Here is a 16,567-nt window from a genome sequence, read left to right as displayed (position 1 = left end):
AGACGTGTAGCAGTTTCTCGCGTATTCGACGCCAGCAGATTGTCGGACCAATTCCCCTTTCCCGCCAAAAATTCTTTTTGTCACAATCAAAGGACTGGGGACAGAGTTCCAATATGGCGGGCGGTAGTAGGGAAAGAGCGATTTCGGAAAGAACACTAGTCTGTCTTTTGCAAGCTGTACAAGGCTACAGGACTACTGTAGAACTTCGAAACGAATCTTCAGCGGAGGGTTTGATTGAAAATGTCGATGGCTTTATGAACGTATCCATGTCCGACGTCAAGTTTTCAAAGCAAAATGGCAGCGATGTAAAGCGCATGGATTTTCCGACAATGTTTATTCAAGGACAGCAAATTCGATACGTTCACATTCCCGATTGTATTGACATGAGAAAGGCTATTGAAGAGCAGCTCAAAAAAATCGATAAGCCAAGAAGGGGCAACAGTGGACGACGAATGAAGAGGGGAGGAAAAACTTAAAATGAAGCGTTGCAGGTAATCTGAATTAAATCGCTGGATTCGTATGCAAAACATTAGGATCGTGGCTGAGACGCCAGACGATTTTTTACTCGTCAAGTGGGGGCGTGCAAGAGCGTTTGAGGTGTCAATGGGTTAAGAGTGACAGTTTATTCCAAATGTTGTAAAATCTGTCAGTAGCACTTTATTTTTTTTTTCCGGAGAAGCATAAGAATTCAAATTCTACTTGTGGCCATATTCACAGTGTACACACAAAAATTGAATAATTTAACTATAAGAGTTAAGGTCCTCTTTCATTTGAATAATGTAAAAATATTATTTTCATCAAGTAACCATTAGTAGGTATTAGTAAGATGCATTTAGCCGCAGTTCTGGGTGATATTCGAAATTAGTTCCAAAGGGCAATACATTTGGTATTCTTGAATAATATGTAGAGTGTTGCTTGATAGTTGGAAGCTCAGGCCAGTCGAATTGGAGTGTGGTGGCATGCTTTTCATTAAACAATCTTCTCTTTTGTGATCTCAGCTCAACATCAATGGTTTCTGGATTTCTCTCTAGTTTACTCCATTCTTCATAATCTAATTGAGAATCATTGTAGGTTCCTTTCATTCGCAACCTGGGGAATAATAATCAAATCATTTGTTAAAACTGTACTTAGTTACCATCTTTGAGGCTTGCCGTTACATGTAAATTCTAATCTGTTTAGAATTCTTAAATGCCAAATAATCATTGACACAAAACACCTTTTTCCCTCTTGTGCCAGACAATTCTACTTGTCAAAAGTACATTTATTACATATAGTAATAATTATCATCATGTGACCCATTTGGTCAATTGCAAATAATTCTGTTAAGAAAATCCCCAGACAAGGGTCATGCACACTAGGGCAAGAGGGGCCACAAAGAGTCACACATCCCTGTTAAAAATAGTACAAAATTATAACATTTCAGAGGATTCTCACATGTCTAAATTTTGAACCCAAAACATGCTGCAAAATAGAGACAACTTAGGTTGTCTTTCTGCAAATTCATATCTTGTTTAGGAGTCGGGAGTGTGAGTAGGCCATAAAAAAAAAAGCTTATGACTGTACTGAGTCAGGTTAGGCATGGAGGGAAAATATTCGCCTCAAGTATTTTCCCATCCACCAGTCCCCTGTTGTTTAAAAGCTTTATCCATCATCATTATTATGATCATCTTTACTTATACACAGGAAACGTCTCAGGATTTATAAAACATTATTACATGTACATATATGCACTACATCGTATCTACCAATCTACACTCAAGCATAATTTCAAAGTTAAATAAAAGCTATTCTAAGTACATAATTCTAATCTACAAGTTACAATTTATAATTTATAATTTAATTTAATTAAATTAATAAAGTAGAAATTATTTAGCCTGTTTTCCAAGAGTGCCATATTATTTAAATACTAATTATAGCTAAAGGAAGCAACTGCAGAGTACTTGCTTGCTGCAATTCGACAGGCGCTAGGCAGGCCATTCCTGATAGCACTGTTTCAGATGATTAGTACACGGCTTTGAAATAACCAGTTTGTGCTCGGGGTCTCTCAAGGAATAAGTAGTCGAGTTGCTACGGTCCACAAACATACATTGTATTACAAAGATATTCAGGGGCTGAATCATAAAGTGATTTGTGGACCATAACAGCTTTTTGGAATTTGCACTGGTTTTCGACTTTGTTCCAGCTGAATTTTTGAATAAGTACATGTACGTCAACACCGAAATGTCGAGGTGGGACAAAAGGTTGTATGCGTATAAGGGCCCCCGATGCCAGATACAATTTTTTTGTTGATTTATTTATGTGTTCACTCCAAGACAGGCTTTGGTCAGTTAGTACCCCAATGACTTAGTATGGGAAACCTGTTTATCATAACCATTACAATTGTCCCAAATTTGATTGGTGTATTAACTACTTTATTTTTCACTTATTATGGTGTAGGGATGTAATCAGAAAGTTGGCTGTAATCTGACAGTTACAATGTACACCAGTCAATCATATTAAGTGCACTGAGCTTAATCCACCGATCACAGAATTTATCACAATGACCATACATATAGCAACAACCACTGACCCTACTAACTGGGGATTTTCCAAAATTTATAAAATTAGACAGTGAAAAAGGGATGCATTTGGTTATGATTAATTGGTAACAGGACTTTGTGTCATTATTTGGACTCCCGCTATGCGGTAGTCTGATTTTGTTAATTACTCGTATGATTACAGTCTGAATTGGAGTTCACTCAGTCCTATTACTATTATTAATAGGATCCCCATCAATAGATAAGAAAGGGGCTAAGTGAAATGTCGATATCCAGTGGATAAGTCGCTATCCAAAAGTTTAAATTTGTGTAAAGAATCAGTATTAATTTTGCTCACATAACCATAAAAACGTACATTCCACATTCCAAATAAAGGTGTATATGAAAACCTTGTCCAACGTTTAATGTGGAGTGAATTTTAGACTCTGGATAGTGACTTATCTGGCACTGGATATGGTTATCTGGCATTTTAACAACTGGAGCCAGTGCTCTTTATCACTTATCACCTTATTTACAAACAAATCATGCAATCATGCAAATCAAGCAAGACCATGGGGGCCCACTGTTAGCATTAGGGAGGTTATGCAAGGACGACTCTGCCACCAACAAGAACATCATCTAAAAATATTTCCTGTTATTGCAATAATTTTGTTATAACCCCAAGTCATTCAGAATGGAAAGTGTGTATCAACTTTGCAGGAATGAAATTGGCATAAACGGTGTGGTTGTTTGGGAAAAAAATTTTTTCGTCTCATTCTCACGTCCTCTACACACCTTCAAATTTGGTCAATTCACGTCATTGCCAGGACAAGGAAAACAAAGAAAGGTACTAAAATGCAAAACGCATGTGGTAGACGTGCAGAGCTACACGTATTGTTTTTGCTCATCAAACCCATTGTTTTGTGGCGTTCTTGTAGCTGTCGTTGTCGTTCTTGTGTAAGCTCCCTATTGCCATTCTAGGCAGGCCACTTACACAACAGCGTTATTACTAGCTCTCACAACAAAGTAAACAAAAAGACACTTCAAAATTGACAAGAGTCACACAAACAAACACCTCATACATAAGAGAGAAAAATGTTGTAAAAAATGATGTGAGATTTTATAGTCACTGTAACTGTTAAAGAAAGCCATATTCATGTACATGTGCTTTGAAAGATAAATGTAGTGCATATCAACATCCATCTCCTCAAGAAACTTTAGCAACAATTCCTTCAATTTACGTTTAAAGTGTGTTTTCTTTCTTTCTTCTTAATCTTAACTGATGTTACTGTAAAATGTTGTTTATTTGCATTTCATAAAAATTATGAAATTCTGGCTTGGCGGGTATGTGGTCACAATGGATTCTTCACAGATATTTCCTGGAAAGCAGTTATGTTTTATGCAATATTACTAACCTTATGGATAAATGAACGTCAACAGTACTGTAAAACTTGTTAATTCTGATTAAACCTTACCCACTTCTCTTTCGTACACCACTGTCAATATCATGCAGTTGCATTCGAAGCCATGTGTTGCATTCCGTGCCATGTCGCCCTAGTGGCACAAGTGGTGCAGGAGGGAGATGCATTTCTTCTAATGTCTTATCACTGAATGTCTCCCCTGTGACACATCTCACAACTGTGCGATCTTCTTCAAGTCTTGTGGTTCCTTGCGATATTAGGGGATCATCTAATTTCTTAGTAATTGCCTGAAATGAGCAGTGCACTGTTAATTATTAATAGTTACACCTCCTTAACCTTAAATACTTGAGGTCATCCTTTGTCTAGTACAACAGTATAACCAAAATTAAAAAGGCCAAAGTTTTAATTCACAGTCTCCTGGGGATTGAAGGCAGAGCTTTTTGTTGAGATGGAAAATAAAGTTGCAAAGAATGTTAACTTACAAAATTTGCTCCTGTGAACATCAGTCATTCATAATAAATTAATTTTGCGGCTCTAATAGCAATTAGAGAGAGAAGGTTGTACTTTTTATAAAAACTGAACATTGAAGAATCTTGCTCTATGTAGTTGAATTTCTTGAAGGAAATCTAGTATTATTTTCTGTTATTTTAGACTTTCATATTGTTGACGGCCCAGTCCATTACCCTGAATTGTCATTTGCATGTCATTTGATTGAGAGCATTTGAGAGCTTAAGAGATGCTCAGTTAGGTGTAAATTTCCTTCCCGTCATGGATTAGTCTCACTCCTACATGTACACTGTAGAAGTCGATGGGTTTTTAAGGGGACATAACTTTTGAATGGATATAAATAAATAAAGCCAAAGGCTAATGTTAAAACTAGAATAAAATCCAAGCTTTCGCTGATCCAAGGATGAACTCATAAGTTCTTTGCCATCTCATGTGTCTTGTTTCCATTTTTATCCCTCACATGGTTGGCAGTTACCAGTAATAATATTAAATGCTTGCTTTATGTCTATCAATTTGTGTCTTTTCCTTCAATTTTAGGCTACAAAAAGGTCTGTTTTAACAAGTGAAATAGACGCAGCCAGACTAAACCAACACCACAGTTACTCATTTGCAGAGAGCCTAAAAGTACATTTGCATGTTAATGAACTGTATGCTGACCTTCAAAGGTGCTGGTCTGTTGGCATTAAGAATGAGTGGATCATATTCCTCTGGGGACATCACATCAAGGAAAACAACTCCCTGTGGAAACAACAACTTCATTTTAACAAATTTATGAGGAACACTGGGCAGAAGAAATTGCAACTGAATAGTGATTGGGGAGCATCTGCAAGGGTTGTTTTACTGCGCCTTTCAATAACATGCGGACTCTAAAATTCTAAGGTCAATCAACAAAATAATGTGTTTTTTGCTACTGTCAATCAAATGTTCGCAGCTCCTCCCAGCTTCGGACCATGTTGGCTGAACTGGGCTCAACCATGTGATTTGATTGATCACTATGCGCTTGACAGTAGTCGGAAGCTTGGAGGAGTCGCCAAACATTTGATTGACGGTAGCGAACAATGCATTTGTTGGTTGACCTTTGAATTTAAGAGTCCGCATGTTATTGAAAGGCGCAGTAAGTTTTCCATCAATTATTATTGTAACAGAAACCAATAAAGACTTTAAAATTGGATCAGGACTTAAAGATATTTTTTTACTGATAAACGTACTGCTGCAATAATAATAATGTATGCATTTTTTTCTACAATGTGCATCATGTTTGATATCATCTGTTTTGGTCACTGATGAAGACTGTTGACACCTCACGGGGGGGGGGGGGGGGTAGATACTAGATAACTTTATTTAACGAGGGTAAAACACTTTACAGTAAAAACTGATAAACTAGTGGTCCTCATTATACTATACATAAAATATACTAAATAAAATGATTAATAACTAAAAATTAAATTAATAAAGATGACTTAAGAAATGGAAAAATGGTCGAGACCTATGTATGATTTCTTAAGATAATTAACATATTTTTTCTTAAAAAGCATCTCATTCTGACTAGATCTAATATCAATAGCTCAGTGGTTAGAGCATCCGACTAGATAGATCATGGAGGAGTGTGGGTTCAAATCCCATCTGGGGCATGGATTTTTCCAAGTTCCCATTGGGTTCTATGTGTACATTTCACTTCTCTGTATATCATTCTCACATTCGCTAACTATTTTTTAATTTTGTCTAATCAAAACCCATACATGTAATTTGGTACCTCTTAGGGGTGAAAAAAATTTGATTCCATGCCCACAAGACAGGATAGATGGTATCTCTTAGGGGTTATTTTCAAAATTTCTGCCGAGCAACCCCATCCTTTTTATATGAGAGTCCCCCTTTCCCCCTGGGGTTGACACATCTTCTTTCGGCTCCATTTTACTTGATGTCAAGAATTTTAATTGAAGGTTTTTTTTTGTTTGTTTGTTTTAATTAAGACAATAGGAAATTCCCCATGCCTTTTTTGTCACACATTTACTTCAAGGCATATAAAACATCACTACTTCAGTTTGGTTAATAATAATTTATCTTTGTGTTCATCTGTGAAAAAAGCAATTTGCTTGTTGAAGCTTCTTTGAAATACTCACTTTTCTGTTGCTATAATCAAGGTATTCTTTGTAGATATCTCTTTTTCTCCTGTCCAAGCTTCTGTAATTCGGACCAGTCATTTCTTCGTTAATTTTTTCCTGACAAATAAAATTGATTTTCAAATGTTGGTTGGCACTTTTAATTGCAGGTTGCATATATTTAACACTATCAGAGAGGATTTGAAGGGATAGGAAATTTCTGAATATGAGAGGATACAAAGGAGGTCTTTTCATTTTGCTGCATGTCATGCCCCTTCCCATAACAGGGTGTGACACCAACAACAATCAAGAACCAGCTGCAGTTTTTGAACCCTGAGAACAAAGAGGATCTCGGCATGGCAGTGTTTTTTTGTTTGTTGTTATTATGCTACAATAAGCAAATTTATACACTGTAGGAGCAGTTTAAGCCAATAGTACCTTAACAGGGCTGTAAACTCGCTCACTCCATTTTTTAAATAGCATCTTCTTCTTTTGTTTATCAAGGGCTGCTTTGTCATCAATGAATCTGTCTACCTCCTGTGCATGCAGATAAAAAATGAGTGATAGTGTTTCCACTGATGTCATCATACTTGTGTTCTTTCATGGCTGGAAATCAACTATTAATGAAGAGTTACAGAACACCTTTAATGCTTGTGCGTTAAAGACAGTGCCTACTATTGTGTTATTGGGGATACGTTCTGCGCACCTTGAGATACTCGGATTTCCTATCGGTGATGGTTACTAATACGGGGATATTTTTGCTCGGTTTAAAACTATCCAGAGAAAGTAGATCTTAGTAAGTACTCTTGGTATCCAAAAAGAAAATTGGGGGTAACCATGCATTTTTGAGAGATAATTAAGCTTCAATTTGAGAAAGAATGCCATACATTTCTTTGTATTTTAAAGCTTTTTACAAATATTATTCATGAATTATCTTTGAAACATGTGCGGTTACCCCCAATTTTCTTCTTGGATTTCAATAACACTTGTTAAAGTGCCCCTAACCCCAAAATTTTTTTTCCCCTAAAATGAACCTTTGCACCTGTTTGAAACGCATTTGCGGCCATTTTTCATTTTTCTGACCAATCCTGCCATTTTATAGGCTTCGAAAGTTGCAAAAATCCAAGGATCTTTTGTTCACGAGTGAGTCAGAAGGGGAGTGGGTCTATTCCTGATTTGACGTCAGAAACTGATTTACATTGCATTAACTCTTTGTAAAAATGCATGCAAAGTAGATTGTGACGTCAAACCAGGAATAAACCCACTCCCCTTCTGACTTGGTCGGGAACAAAAGATGCTTGGATTTTCACAACTTTCGAAGCCAATAAAATGGCAGGATTTGTTAGAAAAAGGAAAAAGTGGTCGCAATGCGTCTCGAACAGGTGCAAAGATTCATTTTAGCAAAAAAAATATTTTGGGGCTAGGGGCACTTTAAGATCTACATTTCCTGCATAATCACGCACCGGGGCAAAAATATCTTCAATTAGTAGGCACCGTCCTTAAATGGGTAAAAACAAATGGATAATTAATTAAAATCCTTCAAAGCTTTCTAATGGTGTGCTGACGGCCTCCAGAAGCTGGAAATCAACTGTTAATGGAGAGTCCAATAACCTCTTGTAACAAAATAAGTTATTGTCCTATGCATTAGCAAAACACTCACCGAGAGAGCAAACCTGTCATTAAAAAAAGTAAAAATAAGTAGCTTCTCATATAGCTTTCTTTTTTTGTAAAGAAAAGTTTTTTTTATACATTTTTCAGTATAATTAGGTAATTGAACTTGCATAAAATTACAAATTTTAATAACCCTATGTTGGGATAAGTCCTGTCCAAATACATAAAGTAACCTTTAATTGCCACAATTTCCACCCAAGATTATATTTACTTACCTTGACGAAAGTGTTTTCATTATTTAAAAGAGTCGTATACATATTTTTGGTGGCCCTTGATTCGAAGTCGGTTCTTTCCTACAAGAGTAGTTAGAGAACAACAACAACACTTTATTTTACACTAATTAAACGATGTACCGGCATTACAAATAAAATATAAGAATATATAATATTACAAGGTGTCAATAGTAAAAGTTGCAGTATGAAGGCTAAAAAAACCGCGATGTTATCTAACAAAAGATGGCTTGTAACTATTAATACCTTGGAATTGTCGTGGGAAGTAAATTTTCCACGCCAATTAAAATACTAATTATTATTTTTTAATTAACCAATGATTGGTTACATACAGTAGGTTAGGATTACCGAAAAACGAGCGGACAATAGAATTTTTGGCTTGATATTGCAACTCGGTGATCACATTAATTCTATGAACTTGAAATTTTTTTAACGGAATTATAGATTTCATCGGGGGTTAACGGCGATGAAAATTCCGCAGTGGCAACAAAAGGATTCATGCTTCATTTGTCGCCAAGAAATGAAAGTGACTTTGTCGCTTCTGGAGCAGATTATAAACAAAACAAACTCATTTGAAGATACCTGAATGTTTCTAACAGATTTCTCGTTCAACCAACTCTGTATTCTAAACGTATGGTCTGAGGGGCAAACGGCCTTGGCACTACGAGCTCTTATTTCCGAATTATACGCCTGGAGCTTCGGTCGTTCAATGGCGGAAGCCGAATTTGCCCTCCGCTGATGACTCTGCAACATAACGCACAACGCTAAGCTCTAATAGGACATTACAGTGCTGTATACGAGAGAGATGATAAAAATTATAATTTGCAAAGCAACCAAATGTAACCTGGAAGTAAAAGAGCTTCAAATCTCTACGCATACTAACTTTTTGAAGTTCATGTTTGCTATTGTCCTTTAAAAGTTCATCCACTGCGCCAAATGTATGAACAGAAATACGGCCACTTGCGCTTCTTCTTCTTCTAGACATGCTCTTATTGATCTTCTTCTTCGTTTAGTTGACTTTCTGCCTTTTGAATTCTTTCCTCAACTCAGAGATTGTGATCAATAGACGAGTCAACCGCAAAGAACTTGACTCAAATACACTGTTTATATCTTTCACGTGTAAATTGTGCGCTGTTTCCTAGGCAACTTATCAACTGAACTAACCATCGGAAGGTGGTACAAATTAGATTTTACTGCTGAAAAAATCAACTTGACTGAAAGTGGTTGCAACCGAACTAGGCTGAAAATTCCATTTTAAATTATTTCAAACTAGCAGAACATATTATTCACTCCTTTGTTTCAATTTAATGCGTCTGCCTTTTTTGGTCGAAACGCAAAACGTTGACCCTTCTCCACCCCTCTTGGTAACGACACCTCAGTGTCACGCATTTTTTTCTTTCGGGTGAAAAATGGTGCATGTCAGAGAATACGGTATGTCAAGAACGTTTAGGAATACTTCGCCAGCTTTTTTAAATTAAAAATGAATCAACTTCAAAGCCTTCTGCATGACTCACTGATAGCGACAGGTCACATCCAGAATTGCGCTATAATTCGTCGCAAGGACACATCTCTTCGAGCTTGTACTGCTGGATTTTCGGTAAGCTTGAAATTTTTAAGTAAGCTGGACGGTATTAGAAGAAGTGGCATCATGTTTTTAAATTTAATGTGACAGAAGATCTAGACTTAAGGCCAGAGAGGTAAAGGATTCCTGGTTTGATCACGCAACCCTCCCTTTTAATTTAGCAATATTTGGTTAAGCTTGGAGGGACGGCCGGGTGTAAACATGGGCTTAACCTTCTAAGGCCTGCAACAAGTAGCTACAGTAGTTGCGAAGTTCCGAAGTCGGCCCAACACATTAACCGACATGAGAAGAAAGTGTTGCCTCTCTTCTCTCGGATTCTCATGACTCTACGGGTATGTGTTTTGAACCGGGGTCTATTGTCGCTTCTGTATGGTTGAGACCATTTTCGTTTCCTCAGTCAATTCTGAATCCTTATAGTAGCCGGTGCAACCCTTCCCTCCCCCCCCCCCCCCCCCCACCTTCCACCACCACAAAAAAAAAAACAACAACAACAACAAAATGAAATGAAATTCTTATTTCTTCAGAGGATTAAATAGTCCTATGCCCCCAAAAATATTAAAATAAATAAATAAATTTTTGATTTTAGAGTAGCTTCAGGTAATAGTTACATATACTGTCTCATTTACTGGGAAAGGATAGAACATGGACCCCTAGCTGGTCCATGAACCCCCGTTTTGATCCGACCAGGTCCATTGACCACTTCTATGGTCCTGGTCCATGGACCCCTATATTTTTTTTTTTTGCTAAAAGTGTCCCCAAGCACGTTAATGAACTTTTTAACTTTAGAAAAGACGATTGATGTGTTCACTTTGTTTAGACTGGGTAAGGGTTAAGTGCATGTTGACACTGAACAGTGTCACAGAATTTGAAATTTGATTTAATTTAATAGATATGATTAATATATATTTCACCAAAACAATAATGTTGTATCAGTTACAGTACATACCGTATTGTTTCATTTTTTCGTTACTAAGAGTGATTGTAAATTACCCAAAGAGAAAAAGATATTGTTCATGTAGGGGGTGGCTAAGTTTGGAGTCTCTCGTTGGGTGCATCAGATGACCTTTTATAGAATAAAAAAAATGTTTTGGTGTTCTGGAAAAAAGCCAATCAGTTTCGTGTCGATGAAATTAAGATAAATTTATTATTTAAAAGAGATTAATTTGTTATTTATGATATAATAAATTGAATAAATGTATATTTTTCAATTATAATTTCATTTTATAATTTGTAAATCTTCAACAGAATGATTGATAATAAAATCATATTGCCTAGTAAGTTAAATTGATTTTCACACTAGAAAATGATGAGGGTGAGTGTCTTTGATCCAATTCATGGGTAAAGTAAAATCCAAATGGCCCCATTCCATTCTTCTCGGAGCCCTAACATTTTGTTTGAATTTCAAAGTTATTGGTGTCGCAGAAAGGTGAAGCAAATCAGCTGAAATAATCTTTTCTAACGTTGAAAAGCTCATTAACCCTTTGACGTCCAAACCGGCCAGACTTCGTATTTTACTCTAAGGCCAGACGATTTTACTCGTCAATGGGGAACCCCTGGGAGTCAATGGGTTAATCACTCACTGAAAAACTATGTCCCCATTAACATGCTTTGGGACGCTGTTCACCAAAAACAAAAGGGGGTCCATGGACCCGGTCCAAAAGGGGGGTCCATGTTTTGTCCCTTCCCGCATTTACCCTCCCAACCCAATTTGATATGCTAGAGAGGACCAAGTAGCTTGTAAAGCCATCATGCCCAAGGGTTATGTCAACATGGCATCCACTGTGATGAAAGGTGGCAAAGAGCTGTCTGGTATCTAACTGTTTTCGCATGCAGATTACATGTGTTGTGGTTCAATTTTTTTTCTTGGTTTGAAATTTTTCAAACCAGTTCACTTCACACTTCTGTGTCTAATATTTATCATCATAATCTGAAACAAATGAAAATCAAAATGAAACTGGTTAAAAACATTTTGAACCAGGAAAAATTTGAATCGCAACACATGTTGCAGCTGTCCAACCTTGTTCCTCATTCTTTAAATAACAAAAATTGTCCGATGTGTAACCAGCAAATCCAACAACAAGTTACATTTAATGCATAACTTCTGACATTCCACCTTGACCAGTGGTGTTTGTATAAATCATGTACTTAACTAATATAGATTTCAGACTTAAAATTGATTCCCTGTCTGGTGATATTTTGAACTTTTCAGCCCTCTTTAGACAATATCCATGCTTTGGTGCACTCCTTTACAAACAGTTCACAAGCCAGACGAGAAGGTTTGAAGTTTCAAGATACAGTTTATGAAGTTGTGAGGGCTGACAGATTCTCTGTCTATGGAAAGAAAGTAAGTAAAGATCTTTACTTGACTGTGGACACCCATACCAGTACATACCAGCTATTTTAATTAATAATCCTAGCACACTGACTGAAGGATGTTAAGATGCAGCCAGTGCTGGAAAAAGAACTTGTACCTGACTGTGGACACACATACCAGCTATTTAAATTAATAATCCTAGTACACTGACTGAAGGATGTTAAGATGCAGCCAGTGCTGGAAAAAGGATTATACTAACTAGCTAATACTAGGTAATAGTCAGTGGATAACTAATAGTATTACATTAGGCAGCAGTTACAAGAAGAGGTTTCTCTCCACTAATTTAAAAACATTCATTAATCAGTGTGTAGCCAGGGAAATAGTATCCCATAATGCACGGCAATTCCTTTTATATTATCAACTGAAATCATGACATCATCAGTATCTTCCAGCCACAGCCTCACAGTGGGGTTAGCAAAACCAAACAAACTCTGCATGAAATTTCAGAAGCATCGAGATGGTACAAGCCACTCTACAGTAATGCATGTCTTGTGCAAAGCAGCAGTTTACTCTGTAGTAATGGCAGACATAGGATTATTAAGACTATTCCTAAACAGAACAATACAAAGACAGAGGGAAAACTGCTTTGCATTCCATGCAGCTGACATGTATTCTACAAACAGACTATTTCATTGTAAACATTTGCAACTATTGTGATTGCTTACAAGGAAGTAGTTCCTTTCATCCCAAGCAGATGTGAAGGAGTGACTGGGGAGTTATATGCTTGGGTTTTGACTTGCTAGCTGCTTTGCCAGCAATTTTGTCATATTTGGACCAGTATCTTAAGTTAGTAGATTCATTTTCAACAAATTTTAATTAACAACATCAAGGTTCACTCAAAAATCTATGACCCCAATATTAACCCTTTCACACCCTTACGTGCCACTGAGACTTGTAGGTTTTACTCTGTCTAACACCAGACAATTTTACTCATCAATGGGGAACCCCTCAGGAGTGAAAGGGTTAATTAACGATTGCCATTTTAAGAATTCCTGGATACAATAATCCTTGCATGGAATTGAAGGGGACATAGTTGAATGGTCCTAGATGTTGTTCATCCATTCAACCCTAACGCCGCCCCCATTGACAGGTAAAATCATGTGGCGACTTAGACCGAGTAAAATCTATGAGTCTTTCTCAGCAGGTATATGACTGCGCATACCATCAATGTTATTGTATTGGTTCATAATTTTATTCAAGGTAGTAGAATAGGACGAAGATCAGAGAAGAAGGAAATGTATGGAGTTAATTTGGAATTTCCACTGGGCAAGGGCAGAAATATTACTCAAGCCTCTTGTGTGCCCTCTAAGCTTAATTCTCAAGATCTGAAAGAATTCGTCAATGAAAGAGGAGGGTTGAGTTTGCGGACTTCTTCAGCATGCACAACAAGATTATGTCAAGCACACCTCTTCTGACAGGATTCAACGATGTGGATTTTTTTTAATCCTCCTGTAGGAGGGGGGGGGGGGGGGGAAGGCTGTAGTAGGGGAAGAGGGGAAGGTTATAATGCATAGCCACTCTCATTACTTAATATTTGCATAATCAGACCACACAAAAATAATCTTTAAATTTGCACTTCTAATTTCAGTATAACAGTGGAATCATTGTAGTGCGGACTGCTACTTTACTGTTAGTGGCCACTTATACTCCTGAAATGAGTCCAAGCATTTGTGTTGAGGCTGTCGAGAAGTTAGGTAGATCATGTTTTTATTTATCTATACTGGCATCAGAGTGTCATAAGAAAACATTAAATTAATTATCTTCCACAGGGATAATTGTTGTGAAACTTACAATGATTGCAGCAAACTGTTTTAAACATCTGTTCAATCACGTTATTTTATGATTGAGTAATGTTTACTTTTGATTTTCTAATATTACAGTGTGTGTTCTGTTTCTATTGCATTACAGCTGACTATTTCAGGGAGAAGGGAAAGTGATGCTGCCTGGAAAATCAATTAACTTAATTTTTAATTTCATTGAACAACATTTGCAATATTGTCAAAAAACAAGAGTGTAATAAAGCTGTTTTTTTAGTTTGATCTCAAAAAACGTTTTTGAAGAATGTGCATGCACAGAGGGGACATTGCCCATGGGGTGGGGGGGTTACATGTATCCACAACTAAGAGGTTCTAAAAAAATGATTACGTACATGTACCAAACTGGCTGCTTCCATCAGGGGCTTTTCAGGGCCAATGAAATTTATTACTGAAATAAACACAGCTTTTAAGAAGCCTGTCTGGCAGTTTGAGTCAGACCGGTTGGCTGTTAACAAGTGCAGCTGCTTCCCAGAACAACATCAGCTAGTGGTAAGAGCAAGACTTGAACCCAAATTAAGTCTGGCTCCTAAACACTCTGAAAAAGTGTCCCTTACAAAACTCCAATTTCCATTCATTGTCGAGATCATCACAAAAGTCCCATTACAAACTGTGATAGCTCTTCTTGTTTGATTGCCACCATTTGAAAGCAAAAACAAAAATTGCTGCTAAAACAAGTCCCAAGAAGATACCACCCACAAATGAGCCAGCATCAAATTTACTGCTAGCACTTGTAGGTCCTTTGGATGGATGTTGAGTTGCAGTGGTCGGAGTAATTGAAGCAGCTGTTGAGGCTTTTGTGCTGATACTTGATGTACTGGTTGATTTTGTTGAAGTTGGCACAATAACGTTTGTCATATTTGTCTTAGTAGGGATAATACTGGTAGATGAAGCTGATGGAGGTTGGGGTGGAGCGATAGTAATGCTTTGTGACAGACCTCCTGCAGACACAAGTCATTTGCATGTTACAATATTATTTGACGAATACCTGAATAGGCCATTTCCGAGTTCATGTCTTCCTCCTCTTTTGTGATGGTAATAAGTTCTACTTTAAGTATGAATGAAAACTAATTTTCACAAGAAAAACTTCAAACTTCAACTCGCTTTGAAGAGGAGGCAGACATGAACTCAGAAATGGCAACAGTTAAGTTTCACTATTCTTTCATATACAAGTCTCCCTGCAAGGGAGAGTTGAAAACACTGACCCCCAGTCCATGGACTATCCCGATGCACTACCCAAATGGACTTCCCCAAAACTACTATTTCAAGTGAGTACTATCGGTACACAATTTAAACGGAGTCGGTCAACAGTATTTAACCCTTTGACATCCAAACCAGCCCAAACCAGCCAGACTTGGTATTTTACTCTGTCTAATGCCAGTCAATTTTAGTTGTCAATGGGGAACCCCTGGGAGTCAATGGGTTAAGGCCCGCGCCAACGTCAAACTTAACATAAGATGGACTAAAACGCCGGAATTAAGTTCCTGATAAGTCCGACCTTTGACTCAGTTTAGTTTGACGAACTGTATTTTGATTGACCAACACGTTCTATCAGTCTCCCTAAGATGGATAGAACATGTGAAGATCTAGTCTGGGAGAAACGTTGGCCTTCTCATGAGTCGAACTTAACTCCCAGTTTAAAAGATTGTCTGATAACATATGCTTTTTTCTTTTGCATTTGGTTCAACATTTAGTTCCACGTCTGGCCCAATAATCTTAATTTAGGTTGACCTAAAGTAATTTGGATCGATTCAAAGCTCCCTTTATTTTGTCTCGTGTCAAGTTCGACGTTTGGCCCAGGCCTAAGTCTAAGCACCCATTTTAAAAAGGTTAGCTTTCGATAGTTGTTGGAATGGCCGATTACTTCATGTAAGTGAAGTGAGATTGGTGCAATTCCTGAATTTAGTCGCTTGTAGCTGTACGGACAAAAATAAACAAGGTACATGCAACGTAAGTATACAGTCAATTCAGTTCTTTCAATATTACTCATTCGAAATACTGGTATTATTTTGTACAGTTATTCTATTTGAGGTAGTCCATTGGGTTAGTCCATGGACTGGGGGTCAGTGTTTTCAACTCTCCCTCCGTTGAAAATTATGAGATAAAGTGTCCCCCATTTGAGTTCCGTCTCCGCCCCACTCGGTGACTCCTCACATGTCATTATACATTTGTAGTCCATTGCTAAATATAGGCACTTTATATGTTAGGCTTTGAAGAAGCTCTCTTTTGCTCCCCAATTTACACACAAACACAACATATAAGTGGCAAAAGCCACAGGCGCCTGGGCCAGCAAAATGGACTCTGATGAAACCTCGGGGATGAATAGGCAGGCCCCTGCTGACATACAAATAAA

At 37.4% G+C, this 16,567-nt stretch overlaps 2 protein-coding genes and 1 long non-coding RNA gene across 3 annotated transcripts; 2 read left to right on the top strand and 1 right to left on the bottom strand.

The window, feature by feature from the left end:
* The first annotated feature begins 29 nt into the window (after positions 1 to 29).
* On the top strand, positions 30 to 5,615 carry LOC138054496 (uncharacterized). Its single transcript, XR_011133273.1, has 2 exons — positions 30 to 491; positions 4,982 to 5,615. It is a non-coding gene; the product is annotated as an uncharacterized lncRNA (long non-coding RNA).
* On the bottom strand, positions 612 to 9,574 carry LOC138054494 (protein FAM228B-like). Its single transcript, XM_068900946.1, has 8 exons — positions 9,328 to 9,574; positions 9,027 to 9,188; positions 8,430 to 8,507; positions 6,982 to 7,080; positions 6,565 to 6,663; positions 5,102 to 5,182; positions 3,992 to 4,224; positions 612 to 1,089 (listed from the first exon to the last, which is right to left on the bottom strand). Exons 1-8 carry the CDS (start codon positions 9,427 to 9,429, stop codon positions 819 to 821), a joined length of 1,125 nt encoding a protein of 374 aa, XP_068757047.1. The 5' UTR covers positions 9,430 to 9,574; the 3' UTR covers positions 612 to 818.
* Positions 9,575 to 9,634: 60 nt separating this feature from the next.
* LOC138054495 (profilin-4-like) lies at positions 9,635 to 14,449 on the top strand. Its single transcript, XM_068900948.1, has 4 exons — positions 9,635 to 10,041; positions 12,236 to 12,370; positions 13,989 to 14,094; positions 14,309 to 14,449. The coding sequence occupies exons 1-4, from the start codon at positions 9,925 to 9,927 to the stop codon at positions 14,335 to 14,337; spliced, it is 387 nt and encodes a 128-aa protein (XP_068757049.1). The 5' UTR covers positions 9,635 to 9,924; the 3' UTR covers positions 14,338 to 14,449.
* The last annotated feature ends 2,118 nt before the right edge of the window (positions 14,450 to 16,567 follow it).

Source organism: Montipora capricornis, chromosome 6 (assembly GCF_036669925.1).
Source record: "Montipora capricornis isolate CH-2021 chromosome 6, ASM3666992v2, whole genome shotgun sequence".
Taxonomy (NCBI): domain Eukaryota; kingdom Metazoa; phylum Cnidaria; class Anthozoa; order Scleractinia; family Acroporidae; genus Montipora; species Montipora capricornis.
This window is presented reverse-complemented; position numbering and strand designations above follow the sequence as displayed.

Coding starts and splice junctions, on each gene's coding strand:
- LOC138054495 (XM_068900948.1), top strand. CDS start 9,925: ATGAATCAACTTCAAAGCCTTCTGCATGACTCACTGATAGCGACAGGT. Junction 10,042..12,235: donor CTTGTACTGCTGGATTTTCG/GTAAGCTTGAAA, acceptor TGAACTTTTCAG/CCCTCTTTAGACAATATCCA. Junction 12,371..13,988: donor TCTCTGTCTATGGAAAGAAA/GTAAGTAAAGAT, acceptor TTCTAATTTCAG/TATAACAGTGGAATCATTGT.
- LOC138054494 (XM_068900946.1), bottom strand. CDS start 9,429: ATGTCTAGAAGAAGAAGAAGCGCAAGTGGCCGTATTTCTGTTCATACA. Junction 6,664..6,981: donor GAGTTTACAGCCCTGTTAAG/GTACTATTGGCT, acceptor TTTATTTGTCAG/GAAAAAATTAACGAAGAAAT. Junction 4,225..5,101: donor ACAGACCAGCACCTTTGAAG/GTCAGCATACAG, acceptor TGCTCATTTCAG/GCAATTACTAAGAAATTAGA.